A 20,638-nucleotide genomic window follows, 5' to 3' on the forward strand; every position below is an offset into this window, starting at 1 on the left:
GGGCTACAGTTGTGTGAAAAAGTGTTTGCCCCCCTTACTGATTTCCTACTCCTTTGCATGTTTGGCACACTTAAATGTTTCATATCACCAAACTATTTTAAATATTAGACAAAGGTAACAGAAGTAATAACAAAATGCAGGTTTTAAATGAAGGTCTTTATTATTAAGGGAAAAAGAAATTCAAACCTACAGGGTCACGTGTGAAAAAGAGATTGCCCTCCCCCCCCCCCATAAAAAAAACAAAACACAAATTAACTGTGGTTTATCCCCTTAGTGACGGAGACAAATTTTTGAAATCTGACCAGTGTCACTTTATGCGGTAATAACTCTGGAATGCTTCAACAAATCCCAGTGATTTTGAGACTGTTTTTTCGTGACACATTATACTATATGATAATGGTAAATTTAGGTCGATATGTTTTGTGTTTATTTATAAAAAATATCAGAAATTTGAGAAAAATGTTAAGCAATTTGCAATTTTCAAACTTTGAATGGTTATCCCTTTAATCCAGATAGTCATACCATAGCAAAACATTATTAAATAAAATTTCCCACATGTCTGCTTTACATCAGCATCATTTGTAAAATGTTATTTTATTTTGCTAGCAGTTTAGGAGGTTTAAAAATGTAGCAGTAATTTTTAATTTTTTCAAGGAAATTTACAAAATTTATTTTTTTAGGGACTTATCCAGGTTTGAAGTGCCTTTAGGGGTCCCATATATTGGGAAACCCCCAAAAGTTATACCATTTATACCATTTTAAAAAACAGCACCCCCTGACATATTGAAAACTGCTGTCAGATAGTTTATTAACTCTTCAGGTGATTTTCAGGAATTAATGCAAAGTGGCATGACAAAAATGAAAACGTGTAGTTTTACCACCTAAATGCCTCTAACTTCTGAACAGATTACTACAGCCGACAGACTCTAAGGTCGCTCTTTGGTCGTGAATTGCCACGGCAAATATCAGGACCACAAAATCATGATCTGAGGGCACCAACTGGGATAAAGAGGAAGCCCCCACACTCTGTTAACCATATATAATGATGTAGTCACTATTGACAGCAGCATCTAAGGGGTTAAACAGATTTGGATGGTGCAAACACTGATCGTGGCTAATGCAGCAAGTTGTCAGCTATAGTGTACAGCCGACAGCTGCTGGATTGTCACCTGCATGAGGAGGCTATTCTCTTATATCTCAGGTCAGTTAAAAGACGTATTGGTTGTCAGTAAGGGGTTAACATTTCTTTGGGAAGCTGAGTTCAAATTCCCTAGCCACACGCAGGCCTGAGTACTGCCACACCGGTTCTCAATAAAAAAAAAAACACTTAAATAAGACCAGCCTGATAAAGTGAAATAGACTAAAATATCCTCAAAAGCTAGACATCATGCTGCGATCAAAAGAAATTCTGGAACGAGTGAGAAACAAAGTAATTTAGATCTATCAGTCTGGAAAAGGTTATAAAACCATTTCTACGGCTTTGGGACTTCAGCGAACTACAGTGCGAGACATTATCCACAAAAAAATATGGAACAGTGGTGAACATTCCCAGGAGTGGCCAGCAGACCAAAATTACCCCAACAGCGCAGCGACGGCTCATCCAAGATGTCAAAAAAGACTTCACAACAACATCCAAAGAACTGCAAGCCTCACTTGCCTCAGTTAAGGTCAGTGTTCATGACTCCATCATAAGAAAGAGACTGGGCAAAATGGCCTGCATGGCAGAGTTTCAAGACAAAAACCACTGCTGAGCAATAAGAACATAAAGGCTTGGCTCAATTTTGTCAGAAAACATCTAGTTGATCCCCAAGACCTTTGGGAGAATACTCTGTGGACTGACAAGACAAAAGTTCAACTTTTTGGAAGCTGTAGGTTCCATTACATTTGGCGTAGAAGTAACACAGCATTTCAGAAAAGAAACATGATACTAACAATACAATATGGTGGTGGTAGTGTGATTGTCTGGGGCTGTTTTGTTGCTTCAGGACCTTGAAGGCTTACTGTGGTAAATGAAACCATGAATTCTGCTGTCTGACAAAAAATCCTGAAGGAGAATGTCCGGCCATCTCTTCATGACCTAAAGCTGAAGTGCACTTGGGTTATACAGCAGGACAATGGTCCAAAACACACCAGCAAGTCTAACTGTGAATGTCTTAAGAAAAACAAAATTAAGACTTTCAAATGGCCTAGTCAAAGTCATGAACTTAATACAATTGAGATGCTGTGGCATTAACTTAAAAAGGTGGTTCATTCTGGGAAACCTCCAAATATGGCCGAGTTACAACAATTCTGCAAAGATGAGTGGGACAAAATCCCTCCAGAGCATGTAAAAGACTCATTGCCCGTTATCGCAAACACTTGATTGCAGTTGTTGCTGCTAAGGGCAATCACTTTTTCACACAAGGCGCTGTAGATTTGGATTTCTTTTTCTCTTAATAATAAAGATCTTCATTTATAAACTGCATTTTGTGCTTACTTGTGTTATCTGTGTCTAATATTTAAATTTGTTTGTTGATCTGAAACATTTAAGTGTGACAAACATGCAACAGAATAGGAAATCAGGAAGAAGCAAACACTTTTTCACACAACTGTATCTGCGTGTAGTTTGTTTTTTGTGTGTCTCCTAGGGTCTATTCCCCATTTGGTTTGCCTCACCCTCTCCTTCCCTATTTCCCGCTCGATTGTTTGAGAGTGTTTTTGTATGATTGCAGTTTTCTTTTGCCCTTGTCTGTTTCCCCACTGTGTCTTTACAGTAGAGCGGGAATAGCATTTCTGCTATCCTTCTCACTAAGCAGGTTGGTATTTAGGGTAAGACAGGGATAACAATGTGATCGCCGCATGGGGTTAAAGAACCCATCAACGGAGCTCAGGGTGGCACAGGGCAAGTATCAGGGGTGCCCCCTTGTATCTTTCCCTAGTTGCAGAGCTTCCTTCCCCTCCTGTTTCGCTGTGCGACATCTTTCTTTGGGTAGAAGCATGACAAATACAATTAAAAAAAAGGTCTTAGGCATAATAAAGTATATACACATCAGTAGAATCTCACCTATGAAAAAAACAAACCTGACATGCATCAAGCTTCATCATGCAATCTAATGTTTTGTTTACCATCTATGAGGGTAGCTGTAAGCTACACAGAGTGTTAATCATGGTTGGGGGGCTGCGTTCCCTCACCCTGGCACCCCACAAATAAACAGTATCCCAGTGTACAGTATCCCAATGGACAATGTAGCCTACTCACTTTCAAGCAGGAGGCCCTCGCTCAACCACATCCTTAGGTCCAGGATCACTCGCACACCAATCAGTGGACACTCGCTTCTTAACGACCAGTAAAACTTTACTTAACAGTCTGAGTTCAATTGATGAAAAAGCACAGTACGTTTCCATTTTCTCGGTTTGTTCATCGTGGGCTATCCCTTCGCTTACTGGCTTCTTCAGCCCCTAGGATATTCTGTCCTCCTCCGTGGAAATGATAAGACCCGTCTCGTCTACCTCACGTGTTTCCCCATCCGGCTTTCACTTGCTGGAAGAGAATAAGGCATGCTTCCCAGTGCCTAATTTTGGGTTGTAGGCCCAGGACGTTTCAGGAATGTCCACTGAAGATAGTTGCTGATGTTCTCATACTGTCAGAACAATCCGAACTTCTCATGCCCTCCAGCCTTCTGGCCTTGTACTCTTACTAACACTTTATCTATCAATCTAATGTAATCAGTAAATGCTCCCCTTTTCATATGACCCACTACTTCCATGCTGGGCTGGTCCCAAACATATTAACCGTATCTATAAACCTATTTTCCACTTCCTATAACTAATATGCCCACCACTGCATATTTCCCTTTCTTACTCTAAACTCTCAGCCCTATACTACACCTTATATCAGTGTTCCCCAACTCCGGTCCTCAAGAGCCATCAACAGGTCATGTTTTCAGGATTTCCTTAGTATTGCACAGGTGATTGAATTATTGCCTGTCCAGGTGATGCAATTATCACCTGTGCAATACTAAGGAAATCCTGAAAACATGACCTGTTGTTGGCTCTTGAGGACCGGAGTTGGGGAACACTGCCTTATATCCTAACCTAATCTAATCCTATATTTTCCCTATTCACTGTACATTAGAATAACCGCATGTATTAGTGTCTATAAGGTTCTATGCACTTTACATTTTACACTGCTATGGAAATACAAAAAACCCCACATTTTTAAACATAATTTTTCCAAAAGCTGTTTTCAGGGGGAGAGGCATATACAGTCCCTGTCATACACTTACATAGTATCATTGATCACCTAGCTGGTATTTTATATATCTGACTGTGTATGTCCATTATCTGTTTTTAATCACGTGTTAATAAAAAATATATGCTTTTATCTTCTGAAGCGTCACACATATGTTGTATAAGCATCTATTGAGCTCACTATGCAAATATGTTTTCTATACGTAATCTTAGTATATTTATGTTAGTTTGCTATATAACTACAATAGTATTTTTAACAACTCTATTTCTGTTACAGCATACCCGAGGAACACTTACAGGCAATTCGTCAGTATTTGGGTCTTCAAGTCACCAGCGATTGTGAGATGGTGCGCAATGGATGTCAGAACCTCCCTCAGTTCAAAAAGCTCCTGATGACTCTCTGCACAGGGCTGTACAGGTAAAAGGAAAGAGAATTATATGGACTCTCTTCTAGGTTAAAAAACAAACCCAAAGTACATATGGGCTCTGTAATTTTCACTTTCAATCCAAAATCAATGCATTTACTTAAATGCTCCCAAATAAAGAAACAATCCTGAATCGTTCTCATCTGTCACTGTTCAGTGTCTTCTAGGATTAAAAATTAAAATAATAAACATTCTTAAAGGGGTTTTCCTCTTTTTAACTTCTACTCCACAGGCGCAGAGAGAGACTGATAAAATAATACACTGACCTTTTACTCACCTTTCCCTAGTCGAGCAATGGCTCACCGCTGCTGCTCCAATCTTTGTTGATCAGCTGCAGCAGTGATGTCACGTCTTCAGTGCTCAAAATTGCTGCAACCAATCACTGAGTTCAGTGGCAAAGTTGATGTAAGTGACATGAACCACTGAGCTCAGTAATTGGCTGCAGCACTGTATAAGTGATGTCACCGCTGCAGCTAATCAACAAAGGCAACATCAGTGGCAGAGAGGCAGCACTGGACTCGTAGAAGGTGAGTAAGCTCTGTTCGTTATTTTCTCAGTCTCTGGGAGGTAATAAGGGATAAAACAGGACATACCATGTGGGGTTCCACAGCAGAATACCCCCAAAGGATCAGAACAGGGCTGCCCTCACATTTTACTTATTGCTGATGATCACAGGGGTAAGACATCCACTTGTGTTACAGTGGCATGTAAAAGTGTGGGCACCCCTGGTCAAAATTACTGTTATTGTGAACAGTTTAGAAAGTTGAAGATTAAATGATCTCTAAAAGGCCTAAAGTTAAAGTTGACACATTTACTTTGTAGTTTAGACGGGAAAAAATGTATATAAAGTGGGGAAAAAGTATTTAGTCAGCCTCCAATTGTGCAAGTTTTACCACTTAAAAAGATGAGAGAGGCCTGTAATTGACATCATAGGTAGACCACAACTATGAGAGTCAAAATGAGAAAACAAATCCAGAAAATCACCTTGTCTGATTTGGAAAGATTTATTTAGCAAATTATGGTGGAAAATAAGTATTTGGTCACCTAAAAACGTGCAAGATTTCTGGCTCTCACAGACCTGTAACTTCTTCTTTAAGAGGCTCCTCTGTCCTCCACTCATTACCTGTAGTAATGGCACCTGTTTGAACTTGTTATCAGTGTAAAAGACACCTGTCCACAACCTCAAACAGTCACACTCCAAACTCCACTATGGTGAAGATCAAAGAGCTGTTGAAGGACACCAGAAACAAAATTGTAGTCCTGCACCAGGCTGGGAAGACTGAATCTGCAATAGGCAAGCAACTTGGAAAATGGAAGACATACAAGACCATTGATAATCTCGATCTGGGGCTCCACGCAAGATCTCACCCCGTGGGGTCAAAAAGATCATGAAAACAGTGAGCAAAACTCCATGAACCACACGGGGGGACCTAGTGAATGACCTGTATAGAGCTGGGTCCACCATAACAAAGGCTACCATCAATAACACACTAAGCTGCCAGGGACTCAGATCCTGCAGTGCCAGACGTGTTCCCCTGCTTAAGCCAGTACATGTCCAGACCCATCTGATGTTTGGTAGAGAGCATTTGGATTATCCAGAAGAGTATTGGGAGAATGTCATATGGTCTGATGAAATCAAAGTAGAACTGTTTGGTAGAAACAAAACTCAAAGTGTTTCGAGGAGACAGAATGCTGAGTTGCATCCAAAGAACACCATACCTACTGCGAAGCATGGGGGTGGAAACATCATGCTTTGGGGCTGTTTCTCTGCAAAGGGACCAGGACAACCGATCTGTTTACATGAAAGAATGAATGATGCATGTATCGTGAGATTTTGAGAGTAAACCTCCTTCCAGCAGCAAGGGCATTGAAGATGAAACATGGATGGGTCTTTCAGCATGATAATGATTCCAAGCACACCGCCAGGGCAACAAAGGAGTGGCTTCATAAGAAGCATATAAAGGTCCTGGAATGGCCTAGCCAGTGTCCAGATCTCAACCTTTGGAGGGAGTTGAAAGTCTGTGTTGCCCAGCGAAAGACCCAAAACATCAGTACTCTAGAGGAGATCTGCATGGAGGAATGGGCCAACATATCACCAACAGTGTGTGCCAACCTTGTGAAGACTTACAGAAAATGTTTGACCACTGTCATTGCCAACAAAGGATATATAACAAAATATTGAGATGAACTTTTGTTAATGACCAAATACATATTTTCCACCATAATTTGCAAAATTAATCTTGCCAAATCAGACAAGGTGATTTTCTGGATTTGTTTTCTCATTTTGACTCTCATAGTTGTGGTCAATTGGTGGCTGACTAAATACTTTTTTCCCCACTGTATATTTGTAATAAATTGTGCATTCATAACTTGACAATAGAATAAGTCGGAAAGGTAAGAAGCTAAAACCAACTTTCTAGTGCCCTGACCGGTAGACGGGTATATGTTCACTTCCTTGCCAAATTCTATTTTGTGGTTTTCACTCTTTAGTGAATGCTTGCAGATTGTACACGGATACATACACGGCAATGACAGGGAACATTAGACTGGAGATTTCTGCTAGCTATCCTCTTAGTTCTCGCCTCCTCCCCTCGCTGTCTCTGCACATCTGGGACAGACTCGCCCTTCAGCGGCTCATCCTGCCATTGTAGAGATGCTTTACAGGAGGGTCTGTCAGACCAGTTACTGATACGCTGTCTTCCTCTGCGACATAATATAGGGCCATGGGATAAGGAGTGCTCTTGTACGTGTAAGAATATCTTTCTTGCAAATGAAATCTTCCTTTTACTTCGGTGTCTGCCTCCCTGCTGTCCCCTCCCTTTTACTGTACTGCGTGCAGAGGGAAGACAGCCAAGCATCACAGCACAAAGAAAAGGTATGGAAAGGAGGGGGCAGTGGCAGACGAGTTTGGTGGCAGCTGTCTGAGGTAAGGGGAAGTGCAGCATCTCTTCTCCTTCTTCAATTTCTTTTTGCCCCTTTCCCCTCCTAGAATTCATGTCATTGTGTGATGTATCTCATACACAGCGTGCTCATCTCATCTACCAGCTTCTTCATGTCTCACGCCCAGTGAACAGTCCAAAATGATTATTTTTCCGTAAGTCGTCTGCCCTCTCTATGGAAGGAATGTTTCCACCTCGGGGCCTATGAGTTAATCACCTATAGCCAGTGATGGCTGATTTATAGTCCTTCTATAAGGCCCTGTCACATACTCCTACCTGTGTGTAATAAGTAACGGAGCTATGATGTCACATTTTCACTACTATTTTTCACCTGAACCTCACTCTTCAGTATATTGGTCTAATATCTGACACTTCTATTGTTCTCTTAGTGAAATCACCCGTACACTGCCGGCGCTGGAATCCCTACAGAGCACATTTGAACCTCAGCTCTCCCCCGGATTCAGGCAGCGCTCCCCCGTAAGTTTAACGTAGTGTGTATGGTGCAAGATCCATCATCACACCTCATTCACTTATAGTAATAGGAAAAGTTAAATTACTGCTGATCTCAGCGCCGTGACACGCCAAGCAAAATGGTAACTTTAATCCACTTAAAAAGCGGGTGTGACAGAACCTGCATTCAGGGGCGTAATGGTGCAGGGGGCGCAATCGGACTCACACCTTGAAGCCAAAAGAGGCCCAAAAAGTCACTTTGGCTATGAGAAGATCGGTGATAGTCAGGGGGCCTTGTTGGAGATTTTGCATTTGGGCTATGAAGTTACACCACTACCTGCTTTGAGGTTCTTATCATGAAGTTTCAATTCTTTATCATTTTCTAAAATGTCTCATACATGAGCGATAGATACAATTGTACAGTATCTGGTCTAGGCAATCCACCATGGGATCCACCTCTCAGATTGGTTTTCAGCCCATAGATTTGCAAATGAGTGTATTCATCCAATGACAATGAAAAGAAATCATGAAAGTGATGAGGCTTTAAAACAGGGAAATAAAAAGTTGGTTATGTTGTAAAGGGTTCTCATTTGGGACATTAATTGCATGTCAGTAGGATATGCACATATTCAGTTTTTAGAGATCCCATACAAATTAATGGCAAATGCGGGGCCACTAGAGATGAGCGATTCGATCCGAAATTCCTGAAGTTAACAGTTTCACGCAAAACCTTCCCCATCACCATTTTCCACACTGCTGAAGCATTAGAGAGCGGGCTAATGTCATTGTTGCTGTACAGGCCTCCCCACTATATCCTGCAGCTACAACATCTAGCAGATTCTCATACCTTGTACAGTGGTGGTCAGTACCTGGGACCATCACTGATTAGCAATTCCCAGTGGAGCACAGTTTATGAGTTGTTTTCCATCTCCAGAGTCACTGGGTAAGTCTCTCTCTCCTGCAGTATGTAAGCTCTTATGGACAACAGAGTCCTCTCTCTCGTAGAGTGTAAGCTCTTATGGTCAGCGGGGTCCTCTCTCTGCTATACTGTGTAAGCTCTTATGGTCAGTGGGGTTCCCTCTCTCTGCTATACTGTGTAGGCTCTTATGGTCAGCAGGACCCTCTCTCCTACAGAGTGTAAGCTCTTATGGTCATCGGAGTCCTCTCTCTCCTATAGAGTGTAAGCTCTTATGGTCAGTGAAGTCCTCTCTCTCCTATAGAGTGTAAGCTCTTATGGTCAGCGGGGTCCTCTCTCTCCTATAGAGTGTAAGCTCTTATGGTCAACGAGGTTCTCTCTCTCCTATAGAGTTGTAAGCTCTTATGGTCAGTGAAGTCCTCTCTCTCCTATAGAGTGTAAGCTCTTATGGTCAGTGGGGTCCTCTCTCTCCTGTAAAGTGTAAGCTCTTATGGTCAGCGGGGTCCTCTCTCTCCTATAGAGTGTTAGCTCTTATGGTCAGCGGGGTTCTCTCTCTCCTAGAGAGTGTAAGCTCTTATGGTCATCGGAGTCCTCTCTCTCCTATAGAGTGTAAGCTCTTATGGTCAGTGAAGTCCTCTCTCTCCTATAGAGTATAAGCTCTTATGGTCAGTGGGGTCCTCTCTCTCCTGTAGAGTGTAAGCTCTTATGGTCAGCGGGGTCCTCTCTCTCCTATAGAGTGTTAGCTCTTATGGTCAGCGGGGTTCTCTCTCTCCTATAGAGTGTAAGCTCTTATGGTCAACGGGGTTCTCTCTCTCCTATAGAGTGTAATCTCTTATGGTCAGCGGGGTCCTCTCTCTCCTATAGAGTGTAAGCTCTTATGGTCAGCAAGGTCCTCTCTCTTCTATAGAGTGTAAGCTCTTATGGTCAGCGGGGTCCTTTCTATCCTATAGAGTGTAAGCTCTTATGGTCAGCAGGGTCCTCTCTTTCCTATAGAGTGTAAGCGTTTATGGTCAGCGGGGTCCTCTCTATCCTATAGAGTGTAAGCTCTTATGGTCAGCGGGGTCCTCTCTTTCCTATAGAGTGTAAGCTCTTATGGTCAGCAAGGTCCTCTCTCTCCTATAGAGTGTAAGCTCTTATGGTCAGCGGGGTCCTCTCTATCCTATAGAGTGTAAGCTCTTATGGTCAGCGGGGTCCTCTCTCTCCTATAGAGTGTAAGCTCTTATGGTCAGCAAGGTCCTCTCTCTCCTATATAGTGTAAGCTCTTATGGTCAGCAGGGTCCTCTCTCTCCTATAGAATGTAAGCTCTTATGATCAGCGGGGTCCTCTCTCTCCTATAGAGTGTAAGCTCTTATGGTCAGCAGGGTCCTCTCTCTCCTATAGAGTGTAAGCTCTTATGGTCAGCAAGGTCCTCTCTCTCCTATAGAGTGTAAGCTCTTATGGTCAGCAAGGTCCTCTCTCTCCTATAGAGTGTAAGCTCTTATGGTCAGCGGGGTCCTCTCTCTCCTATAGAGTGTAAGCTCTTATGGTCAGCAGGGTCCTCTCTCTCCTATAGAGTGTAAGCTCTTATGGTCAGCGGGGTCCTCTCTGTTGTGAATTCTGTTGTCGGGCTCCCTCCTGTGGTCATGAATGGTACTTCGGCTGGTTCTGTCCATGGAATTCCTCTGGTGGCTGTGGGTGTTTCTGAGTTTCCTTCCACAGGTGACGAGGTTAATTCGTTAGCTGGCTGCTCTATTTAACTCCACTTAGATCTTTGCTCCATGCCACCTGTCAATGTTCCAGTATTGGTCTTGTTCACTCCTGGATCGTTCTTGTGACCTGTCTTCCCAGCAGAAGCTAAGTTGCCTGCTTGTTTTTCTCTGGTTTGCTATTTTTCTGTCCAGCTTGCTATTTTGTTTATTGTCTTGCTTGCTGGAAGCTCTGGGACGCAGAGGGAGCGCCTCCGCACCGTGAGTCGGTGCGGAGGGTCTTTTTTCGCCCTCTGCGTGGTCTTTTGTAGGTTTTTGTGCTGACCGCAAAGCTACCTTTCCTATCCTCGGTCTGTTCAGTAAGTGGGCCTCACTTTGCTAATTCTATTTCATCTCTGTGTTTGTATTTTCATCTTTACTCACAGTCATTATATGTGGGGGGCTGCCTTTTCCTTTGGGGAATTTCTCTGAGGCAAGGTAGGCTTTATTTTTCTATCTTCAGGGCTAGCTAGTTTCTTAGGCTGTGCCGAGTTGCATAGGGAGCGTTAGGAGCAATCCACGGCTATTTCTAGTGTGCGTGATAGGATTAGGGATTGCGGTCAGCAGAGTTCCCACGTCCCAGAGCTCGTCCTATATTATCAGAGTAGAGTGTAAGCTCTTATGGTCAGCAAGGTCCTCTCTCTCCTATAGAGTGTAAGCTCTTATGGTCAGCGGGGTCCTCTCTCTCCTATAGAGTAGAGTGTAAGCTCTTATGGTCAGCAAGGTCCTCTCTCTCCTATAGAGTGTAAGCTCTTATGGTCAGCGGGGTCCTCTCTCTCCTATAGAGTGTAAGCTCTTATGGTCAGCGGGGTCCTCTCTCTCCTATAGAGTAGAGTGTAAGCTCTTATGGTCAGCAAGGTCCTCTCTCTCCTATAGAGTGTAAGCTCTTATGGTCAGCAAGGTCCTCTCTCTCCTATAGAGTGTAAGCTCTTATGGTCAGCAAGGTCCTCTCTCTCCTATAGAATGTAAGCTCTTATGGTCAGCAGGGTCCTCTCTCTCCTATAGAGTGTAAGCTCTTATGGTCAGCGGGGTCCTCTCTCTCCTATAGAGTGTAAGCTCTTATGGTCAGCGGGGTCCTCTCTCTCCTATAGAGTAGAGTGTAAGCTCTTATGGTCAGCAAGGTCCTCTCTCTCCTATAGAGTGTAAGCTCTTATGGTCAGCAAGGTCCTCTCTCTCCTATAGAGTGTAAGCTCTTATGGTCAGCAAGGTCCTCTCTCTCCTATAGAATGTAAGCTCTTATGGTCAGCAGGGTCCTCTCTCTCCTATAGAGTGTAAGCTCTTATGGTCAGCAAGGTCCTCTCTCTCCTATAGAGTAGAGTGTAAGCTCTTATGGTCAGCAAGGTCCTCTCTCTCCTATAGAGTGTAAGCTCTTATGGTCAGCAAGGTCCTCTCTCTCCTATAGAGTAGAGTGTAAGCTCTTATGGTCAGCAAGGTCCTCTCTCTCCTATAGAGTGTAAGCTCTTATGGTCAGCAAGGTCCTCTCTCTCCTATAGAGTGTAAGCTCTTATGATCAGCGGGGTCCTCTCTCTCCTATAGAGTGTAAGCTCTTATGGTCAGCAGGGTCCTCTCTCTCCTATAGAGTGTAAGCTCTTATTATCAGCGGGGTCATCTCTCTTTTCTGTAGATTGTAAGGGTCAGCAGTATTTTTTCTCTCTCTTCTACCCCACTTGTATTTTTCGTGCAGTTTCAACTTTTCCATTATTTAGATTTGTCCTATTTTTTTTGCAGACTTTTTTTCAAATTTGACAATGCCAGCGAATTTTAATTTCAAAAGGTCCACTCATTTCTAGTGGCCACCTTTCCATTCCTGACAGTATGGAACCTCTTTAATCCAAAAAAACTTGTCTGCTTGCCAGGTTGGATCAGCAGGTGTGATAAGAGGGAGCATAGCTGGAGAAAAAGTTGCCTCAGTCCACACTCATTGCAATTACAGCTGATGGATAGTGTCCCACTCATGTACCGGCAACACCTCATTATCAAATGGGCTGCGGAATATTGTCATGTTTTGTCAATGATGAAAAACACACACATGCATCAAGCACATCCCCATGCCAAAAGACATTTTAAATAATTTTTTTACACTGATTTTTCAGCCTGAAAAAACTATACCTTTTCATGTCAGTTTTCTGCCAAAAAGTGTTTGATGAATTCCTCCCAATGAGTGTTGGTTGATGCCATGTATGTGGTGTGGCATAACAGGTACCATTACAGAGAACCAGAATATGGCACTGAATTAAAACCGTTTTTGGCTTCTTAGTATTGATCCTTGGGGAAGAACTGGTCATGTAAGTGTCTCAGATGTGATGACCTTTGTGGGATGGCAATAAATTATTCCCCCAAGGTCAGGAAATTTAGGACTGGATCAGAAACTAGAATTTTTGTCCAAAACCTCCGATCTTACAATCCAGTACAGTATATAAGCTGTGTAGATGTCGGAACGGACTAATACCGTCTACTGCCCTGTTCTAGCCCGCTGATCTCCTACTCCTAGCGCAGCCTGAGGTGCCTCCACATTAATGGTGGATATAGCAGTTTACATGCAGTATTATTAGTATGGCCTTGGTCTATTAGTAACGAGTATTATGTGTGATCTTTACAGCTTCCCGGTGATCCGAGCACGAGTAGCATGATGAGTAAACTCAACCAGCTGACCTCCATGGTGTCCAGCCTTGAGGAGAAGGTATGACCGTACAACCCAAGAAGATGCAGAAATGACACCTAAAAGAAGCTATAACCAGAGATGACATGTTTAGCAGTGAGACATAATATGAAGCATTCATTTCTCTTTGATCTGCAGTATATTCTGCAGAGCTTAATCACCGACTGATTGCTAAGCAACATAACTGATCTTAAAATGTCCAATCTGTAACCATACCATTCGGAAATTATTTATATCATAGCTCTCATCTCTATTGTGCAAGTCTTAGCCGACACGTCCCTGTCACTATGAGACACACAGACATTATCTATCTATCTATCTATCTATCTATCTATCTATCTATATTATATAATCAAAGCTTCCTGGGCTTAAAGGGAATCTGTTACCAGATTTTTGCTATATAATCTGTGAGCAGTATGATGTAGGTGTTGAGACCCTGATTCCAGAGATGTGCCACTTGCTGGTCTGCATGCTGTTATTTTGATGTAATCCCTGTTTTCTCTGTTGCAGATTTAGCAGTGCTCAGAATGCTGAGCTCTGTATAACCCCGCCAGCACCACTGATTGGCAGATTTCTGTGTACACTCTGCATTGACACAAAGCTGCATTGACACAGTGGTGTGGATGGGGTTACACTGAACAGTTGACAAGAAGGCATGAGACACCTAGTCCAGTAGTGATCATCTCCTGCTGATAAAACACTGATTTTATTGAAACAGAAACACACAGCTTGTTTGAGCAAGGCAATGAATTATTCTCCTAACTTCTTGGACCACTTTAATGACCACCAAAATATTAGTGAGCTGAAAGACTTTAGTAGTCATCACAAATGACATTTCATGTTGAATTTGGATAAACCACTTGTTATATTAGTTGTGTTGAGAGATTTAAATCGTTCTTATTTTAAACAGCAGAAAGTTTATACTCTTTGCTAATAAACCTGGTGGTTGAATACTTTTGATTGCACCCCTTTCATCTCTTGTTTCCTTGGTGTAACCTAAATGACTCTGTGCTCCCTCTGTCAGTCTCTAAATTCACATTTCTGCTCTTGAAGAGTAAGGCTATGTGCACACGTTGCTGATTTTGCTGCGGATCGGCAGCGGATTGGACGCTGCGGATTCGCAGCTGTTTTCCCCGAGTTTACAGCATCATGTAAACCTATGGAAAACAAAATCCGCAGTGCACATGCAGCGGAAAAAAACGCGCAGAAACGTAGCGTTGTTTATTCCGCAGCATGTCAATTCTTTGTGCGGATTCCGCAGCGGTTTACACCTGCCCCATAATAGGAATCCGCAGGTGTAAAACCGCAGGTGGAATCCACACAAAAATGGTGAAAAAAAGCTGTAAATCCGCGGTAATTCCGCATTACGGATTTCCTGCGGATTTACCAAAATCAGTGCGGAAAAATCCACACACCTTTCCACAACGTGTGCACATAGCCGAAGTGGGAGCTTCCTTCTTTGTATACCAAGTTTTACTGTGTGCCATACACATGCAATAGCTGTTGGCCAAATAGTCATTTGGCCAACAGACCTCTCTACCAGCTTTCCCATGCTCAAGAATTTTTGAGCAAGTTGTGTGTTTAAGGCCGGTTTCACACATCAGTGGCTCCGGTACGTGAGGTGACAATTTCCTCACGCACTGGAGCCACTGACACACGTAGACACATTAAAATTAATGCATCTGTGCAGATGTCATTGATTTTTTGCGGACCGTGTCTCCGTGTGCCAAACACGGATACATGTCAGTGTTCGTGGGAGCGCACGGATTACACGGACCCATTAAAGTCAATGGGTCCGTGTAAAACATGTACCGCACACAGACGTTGTCCGTGTGCAGTCCGTGTGCCATGCAGGAGACAGCGCTACAGTAAGCGCTGTCCCCCCCACTGGTGCTGAAGCCGCCATTGATATCTTCTCTGCAGCAGCATTTGCTGCAGAGAAGATATGAATATTCCTTTTTTTTTTTTAGTTTCTCGTGTTTAAAACAAAGCGCCATATCGCCTCACCCTCATCATTCAGGTGCATTTAAAATGTTTCTTACTAATATATATATATTATCTTTTTTACGCTCTTTTGCATGTTTGCACAGTCTGATTTAGGCGATTTTATAAAATATATTGAGAAGTTAATTTCATAGCACTAAATATGAATGAATATGCATTTCTTTCATTTCTTTCATTCTTATTTCAGGTCAAAACAGTCTTAATGGAGGGGGCTGCCGTGAAACACCGGAGATCGCTCATACCCCCCATAATATTTGAGGTAATCATTTCATCTAGCTCAGGGTTTCTTAATGTTTCTATGTGATGTATTTCTATTCTCCAATCTAAGAGTCGGATCGCCATCATCAGTCTTTCTGCTGCTATTACACAATTCCCCATAGCAGAGACACTGCCCCTATTACATCGTTTACAGGCAATAATGCTCCTCCGGTTATTATTAGATACATTTTACCAAAGTCATTTTCTTTTTCAATTCAGAACATGCGAAAATACCTACTGCAAAAACTACTGTACTGTAATTTCAGCCTAAAAGCCACGAGAATTGTAAATGCCGTTCTGGATAAGAATGTGCACAAATTGGAACCTGTCATCAGACCAAGAGAAGTTAGAGGGAATCTGTCAGCAGGTTTTGCTATGTAATTAGAGAGCAGAGTTCTTTGTACACTGTGAACTGTTGGAAAGTTGCCAACCAGTGCTGGGGGCGGAGCTACACAGATTAGCTTGACTGCCGTGCACGTGAGACCTAGTCAGGCAGCGATACTTTCCTGCAGATAAAACATTGATTGTATTGAAACTATTGTACACAGCCTAATAAGTTACATATCCCTGGAATCAGGCTCTCTTGCTCTATATTACACTGCTCTTAGATTAAATAATGAAAACCTGCTGACAAGATTCCCTTTAAGCAGAATGAGATACTGATATATAGATTGTATACCAATGTATACTTTCTAATGGAGCTCAAAGGTGGACATGTATGTTAACCCGATAACATCCAATGACGGATATATCCGACATTGGATGCCTCCCCCTGTTTGGTGTGGGCTCATCGATGATCAGCTGTCATGTGCCCCTAACAGCCGTGGGTGGAATCATGATCCACCCGTGGCTGTTAACATATTAAATGCTGCTGTCAATCTCTGACAGCGGCATTTAACATGCACGAGCCAGAATTGTGTCACTAATCCTGCCCATCGACGCCCGTGTCACATGACCGCAGGTGACCGATGGGTTAGCATGACAACCCAGGGTCTACAGGAGACCCTTGCGCCAAATCACTATGAGTGCCGCCCAGCGGTAGGCACTCATAACAATTGAGCATTTCTGCTACACACAGCAGGGCTGAAGCACAAGCGATCAGATGATCGCAACTTCTAGTCTTCTATGGAGACTATTGAAGCAAGTAAAACATTTTAAAAAATGTTTTGAAAAGTGTGCTCCATTCAAAATAAAACTATTAAGAAAAGTAAAATATACACATATCTGGTATTGCGGCATTCAGAATCGCCCGATCTATCAATATATAAAAAGAATTAATCCGATTGGTAAAAGGCGTAACGAGTAAAAAAATTAAAACACCGGAATTGCGTTTTTTGGTTGCTGCAACATTGTAATAAATACAATAACAGGCAATCAAAGCATTGTATCTACATGAAATGACATCAATCAAACATCAATAAAAACATTAGATTGGTGAAAAAATAAGCCCTTATCCAGCCCCAGATCCCGAAAAATAGAGTCGCTAATGGTCTCGGAAAAAAAGGCAAAAAAGCTTTACAATTTTTTTTCACCATTTAAATAAAAAAGAACCTAAACATGTTTGGTGTGTATGTAGAGCGCCCCCAGACACAGGGCCACAGGTTACTCGGTACCGGTCCTCTATCTCGATGCTGGGGATGTCTCGGTGGCTGGACCCGGTCCGTGACCCTGCTAAGGGGCGTCCAATAAAAGGGATGATTAGAGTCAGCTAATGCTTCGTGACGCCACCTGTGGTATTCTGCCAGGGAGACTGACGCTGCTTGGGGTCCACTGGGGTGATGTGATGGCAGCTAGATGGTATAACTCCCCACAGGTGAAGTATGTCCCCAGGGCTTCCCGATAATGTAGATGGCGATGGTGTGAGGTACAGTCAATAACGAGGACACAGGGTTGCAGTCTCTTTACCTCTTTACTGAAGACTTCAGGATCCTCAATCCAGAGCACTGTTAACAGGGCTGTCTGAAACCGGCCGGTCCGAAGGCACATCCAGAGTTCCCTTTGCAGGTGGAAATCATGGCCTACCACTAGCGCCTGTGTGTTGTAGTGCTTCCCTGCTGAGCATTTGGGATAGTCCTCACAACTTCTGTTCTCGTTCTTTCTAGTTCTTTCTATTCTCCGTCCCCCAGGTTTGTTATGGCTAGGACGCACCCGTTTGACGGGAAGGCTCGGAGCTATTCTGGGACCCTAGAGACGCCCCTCTCCACGGTTGCCCCCTATGTCTGCGTAGGTGATGTAAGGTAGACAGCCAACCTATAATTAACTGTCCTGCGGTATTTGAAGTAAGGCCTAGAGTCAGTTACTTCCTCGGTGTTCCAGTCACTGGCTACGCGCCTCAGTAGGATGTTGCCGTTCTCGGGGCACGACTCCTACTGGCTCTCCTTTGTGCTTGATCTCGTTTCTCACTGTCCACAATATCCTTCGCTTCGTGTCCTTTCTTCAGATGCCGCCGCAAGGTAGTGCAGGCGCAGCTCTGTAACGATCTGTCCTTGTCGCTAGGTGCCTGCCAGGTTCCCATGCCTGACAGGGACCCCCCTGAATCTTCCCCGCAACACCCCCTGCCACGGGATGTTGCCTGGACAAAACCCAGTCAGCTTCTGACTAACTTCCTATCCAACCCCCCCTAGTTTTACCAGTGTGAGGAGTGGTCTAATAAATAAAACCTTTTGCTCCCCCTAGTGGCCAGAGTGTGAAGTGTAATGTGTGCTGGTGATACCTGGTCAGATGAACTCCTTTAGTGCCATCAGACGTACCATCACTCCCCTTAGCGGCAGAGCGATACTACTGCAACGACCAGGTCTCTGGGGCGCTGCATATGAACTTGTAATGGCCTGGAGAATCATAATGGCAGTTTTAGCATTTAGTGAACATGGTAAAAAAAATCAACTATTGTGGAATTGCACTTTTCTTGCAATTTAACCGCACTTTGAATTTTTTCCTGTTTTCCAGTAAATTATATGGTAAAATCAATGGTGCTATGCAAAAGCACAACTCGTCCCACAAAAACAAGCCCTCACATGGCTCTATTGACGGAAAAGTAACACAGTTATGGCTCTGGGAAGGAGGGGAGCAAAAAATGGAAGCGCAAAAATGGAAATACCTCTAGTCCTTAAGGGGTTAAAAAGGACATGTCACTTGCCATTAAAATACACTCTTGAACATTGCAACCTCAAATTGCAACACCAATAAGGAAAATTCATAGAGCTATAAAAATCACAGGATGGATAGCTATGTTCACGATATACAATTGTTGAAAAAATGCAAACAACATTTTCAAGCATCTCAATGTATTCAGTATCGAGTATCAGCACGACTAGCAGAGATACACGCACTTACATGCCTTTACTGCTATCAATGAGGTTATCTGAGGAATGTTCTACCTCCCTGAATGCACTTGGGCAAATCATCAAGATCTGCTGTTGGCAGCTTTCTTTGCAATTGCTTACCAATGACGTCCCAGATGTTCTCCATGGGAGACAAGTCTGGAGACAATGCAGATCATGGTAAAACATTTAGGCCATGCACACTGCTCACATTAGAACAAGTGACATGCAGGTTAGTGTTGTCGTTTGGAAAATCAGCCCTTAGAAGACTTTTACATTTCCCAGTGAAGGCCTCTTCATGACAATTCCAACATGGCATCCACATCAATATTTGGCTTTCATTGTGACCAAGACAAAAGCAGGACTCATTGCTGGAAGATAGACCATCATAGCATTTGAGAGAGGTCATGTTAGGTCATCTGTAGCTGGATGTCTGGCTCATATCCCAATGTCATGCAAATGCCTTCTGATGGATTGTGTAGACCAGTGGTGCACAACATTTTTTGGTCTAATGGCCGCAATGACATACTGAACCCAAATCCAAAATCCAAAGGGCTGCAAAAAATGTAACAGAGTGCTTGCATAAATACATCAATAGAACCACCATCAGTACATTAACCCCTTTCCGACATTGGGCGTAATAATATGACAACGTCGGACTCCCTCCCTTAGATGTGGGTTCCAGCGCTGAGCCCGCATCTTTCCCAGCACATGTCAGCTGTTTTGAACAGCTGACATGTGCCTGTTAACTTGTTAAATGCCGCTGTCAATCTCTGACAGCGGCATTTAAATCACACTTCCAGCAAGCGCGCCATAAATCCCGCCCATCGGTGACCCCGTCCTGTGATCATGGTCACCGATGGGTTAGCATGACAAGAGGTTGGCGCTCATAGCAGGTGAGCATTTCTGCTACATACAGGCGATCTGATCATCGCCTGTATGTAGCAGAGCTGATCGGACAACTGCAGCTTCTAGTCTCCCATGGAGACTATTGAAGCATGCAAAAAGGTTTTAAAAAAATATTTTTAAAAATATAAAAAAAATATAAAAATTCAAATCACCCCCTTTTGCCCCATTCAAAATAAAAAAAAAAAAAATCAAACATGCTGTACATATATTTGGTATCGCCGAGTTCAGAAGTGCCCAATCTATCAATATAAAAAAAGAATTAACCTGATCGCTAGATGGCGTAACGATCAAAAGAGAGTATATGCAACAAAATGGTATCATTAAAAACGTCAGCTCAGCGTGCAAAAAATAAGCCCTCACCCAGGCTTAAATAAAAAAAAATGGAGAAGCTACAGGTCTCGGAAAATGGTGCCATTTTAATTTTTTTTTACCAAAGTTTGGATTTTTTTTTCACCAATTAAATTAAAAAAAACCTACACATGTTTGATGTCTATGAACTCGTAATGACCTGGAGAATTATAATAGCAGGTCAATTTTAGCATTTAGTGAAAATGGTTAGAAAAAAAAAAACAACTGTGGAATTTTACTTTTTTTGCAATTTCACCGCATTTGGAATTTTTTCCCGTTTTCCAGTACACGGTATGTTAAAACAAATGGTGTCGTTCGAAAGTACAACAAAAACAAGCCCTCACATGGTCATTTTGACTGAAAAAATAAAAAAAAGTTATGGCTCTGGGAAGAAGGGTAGCAAAAAACGAAAACGCAAAAACGGAAAATGGCCCAGGGTTAAGGGGTTAATTCACC

At 42.8% G+C, this 20,638-nt stretch overlaps 1 protein-coding gene across 1 annotated transcript in view; it reads left to right on the forward strand.

The window, feature by feature from the left end:
- Positions 1-20,638, forward strand: part of INPP5D (inositol polyphosphate-5-phosphatase D) — a 259,560-nt gene that overhangs the window by 162,373 nt on the left and 76,549 nt on the right. Inside the window, exons 5-8 of the mRNA XM_069727768.1 lie at positions 4,508-4,648; positions 7,984-8,071; positions 13,284-13,364; positions 15,535-15,606. Coding sequence (XP_069583869.1) covers positions 4,508-4,648; positions 7,984-8,071; positions 13,284-13,364; positions 15,535-15,606 — 382 coding nt within the window. The remainder of the gene's footprint in view (positions 1-4,507; positions 4,649-7,983; positions 8,072-13,283; positions 13,365-15,534; positions 15,607-20,638) is intronic.

This window comes from Ranitomeya imitator, chromosome 5, assembly GCF_032444005.1.
Source record: "Ranitomeya imitator isolate aRanImi1 chromosome 5, aRanImi1.pri, whole genome shotgun sequence".
Lineage (NCBI taxonomy): Eukaryota > Metazoa > Chordata > Amphibia > Anura > Dendrobatidae > Ranitomeya > Ranitomeya imitator.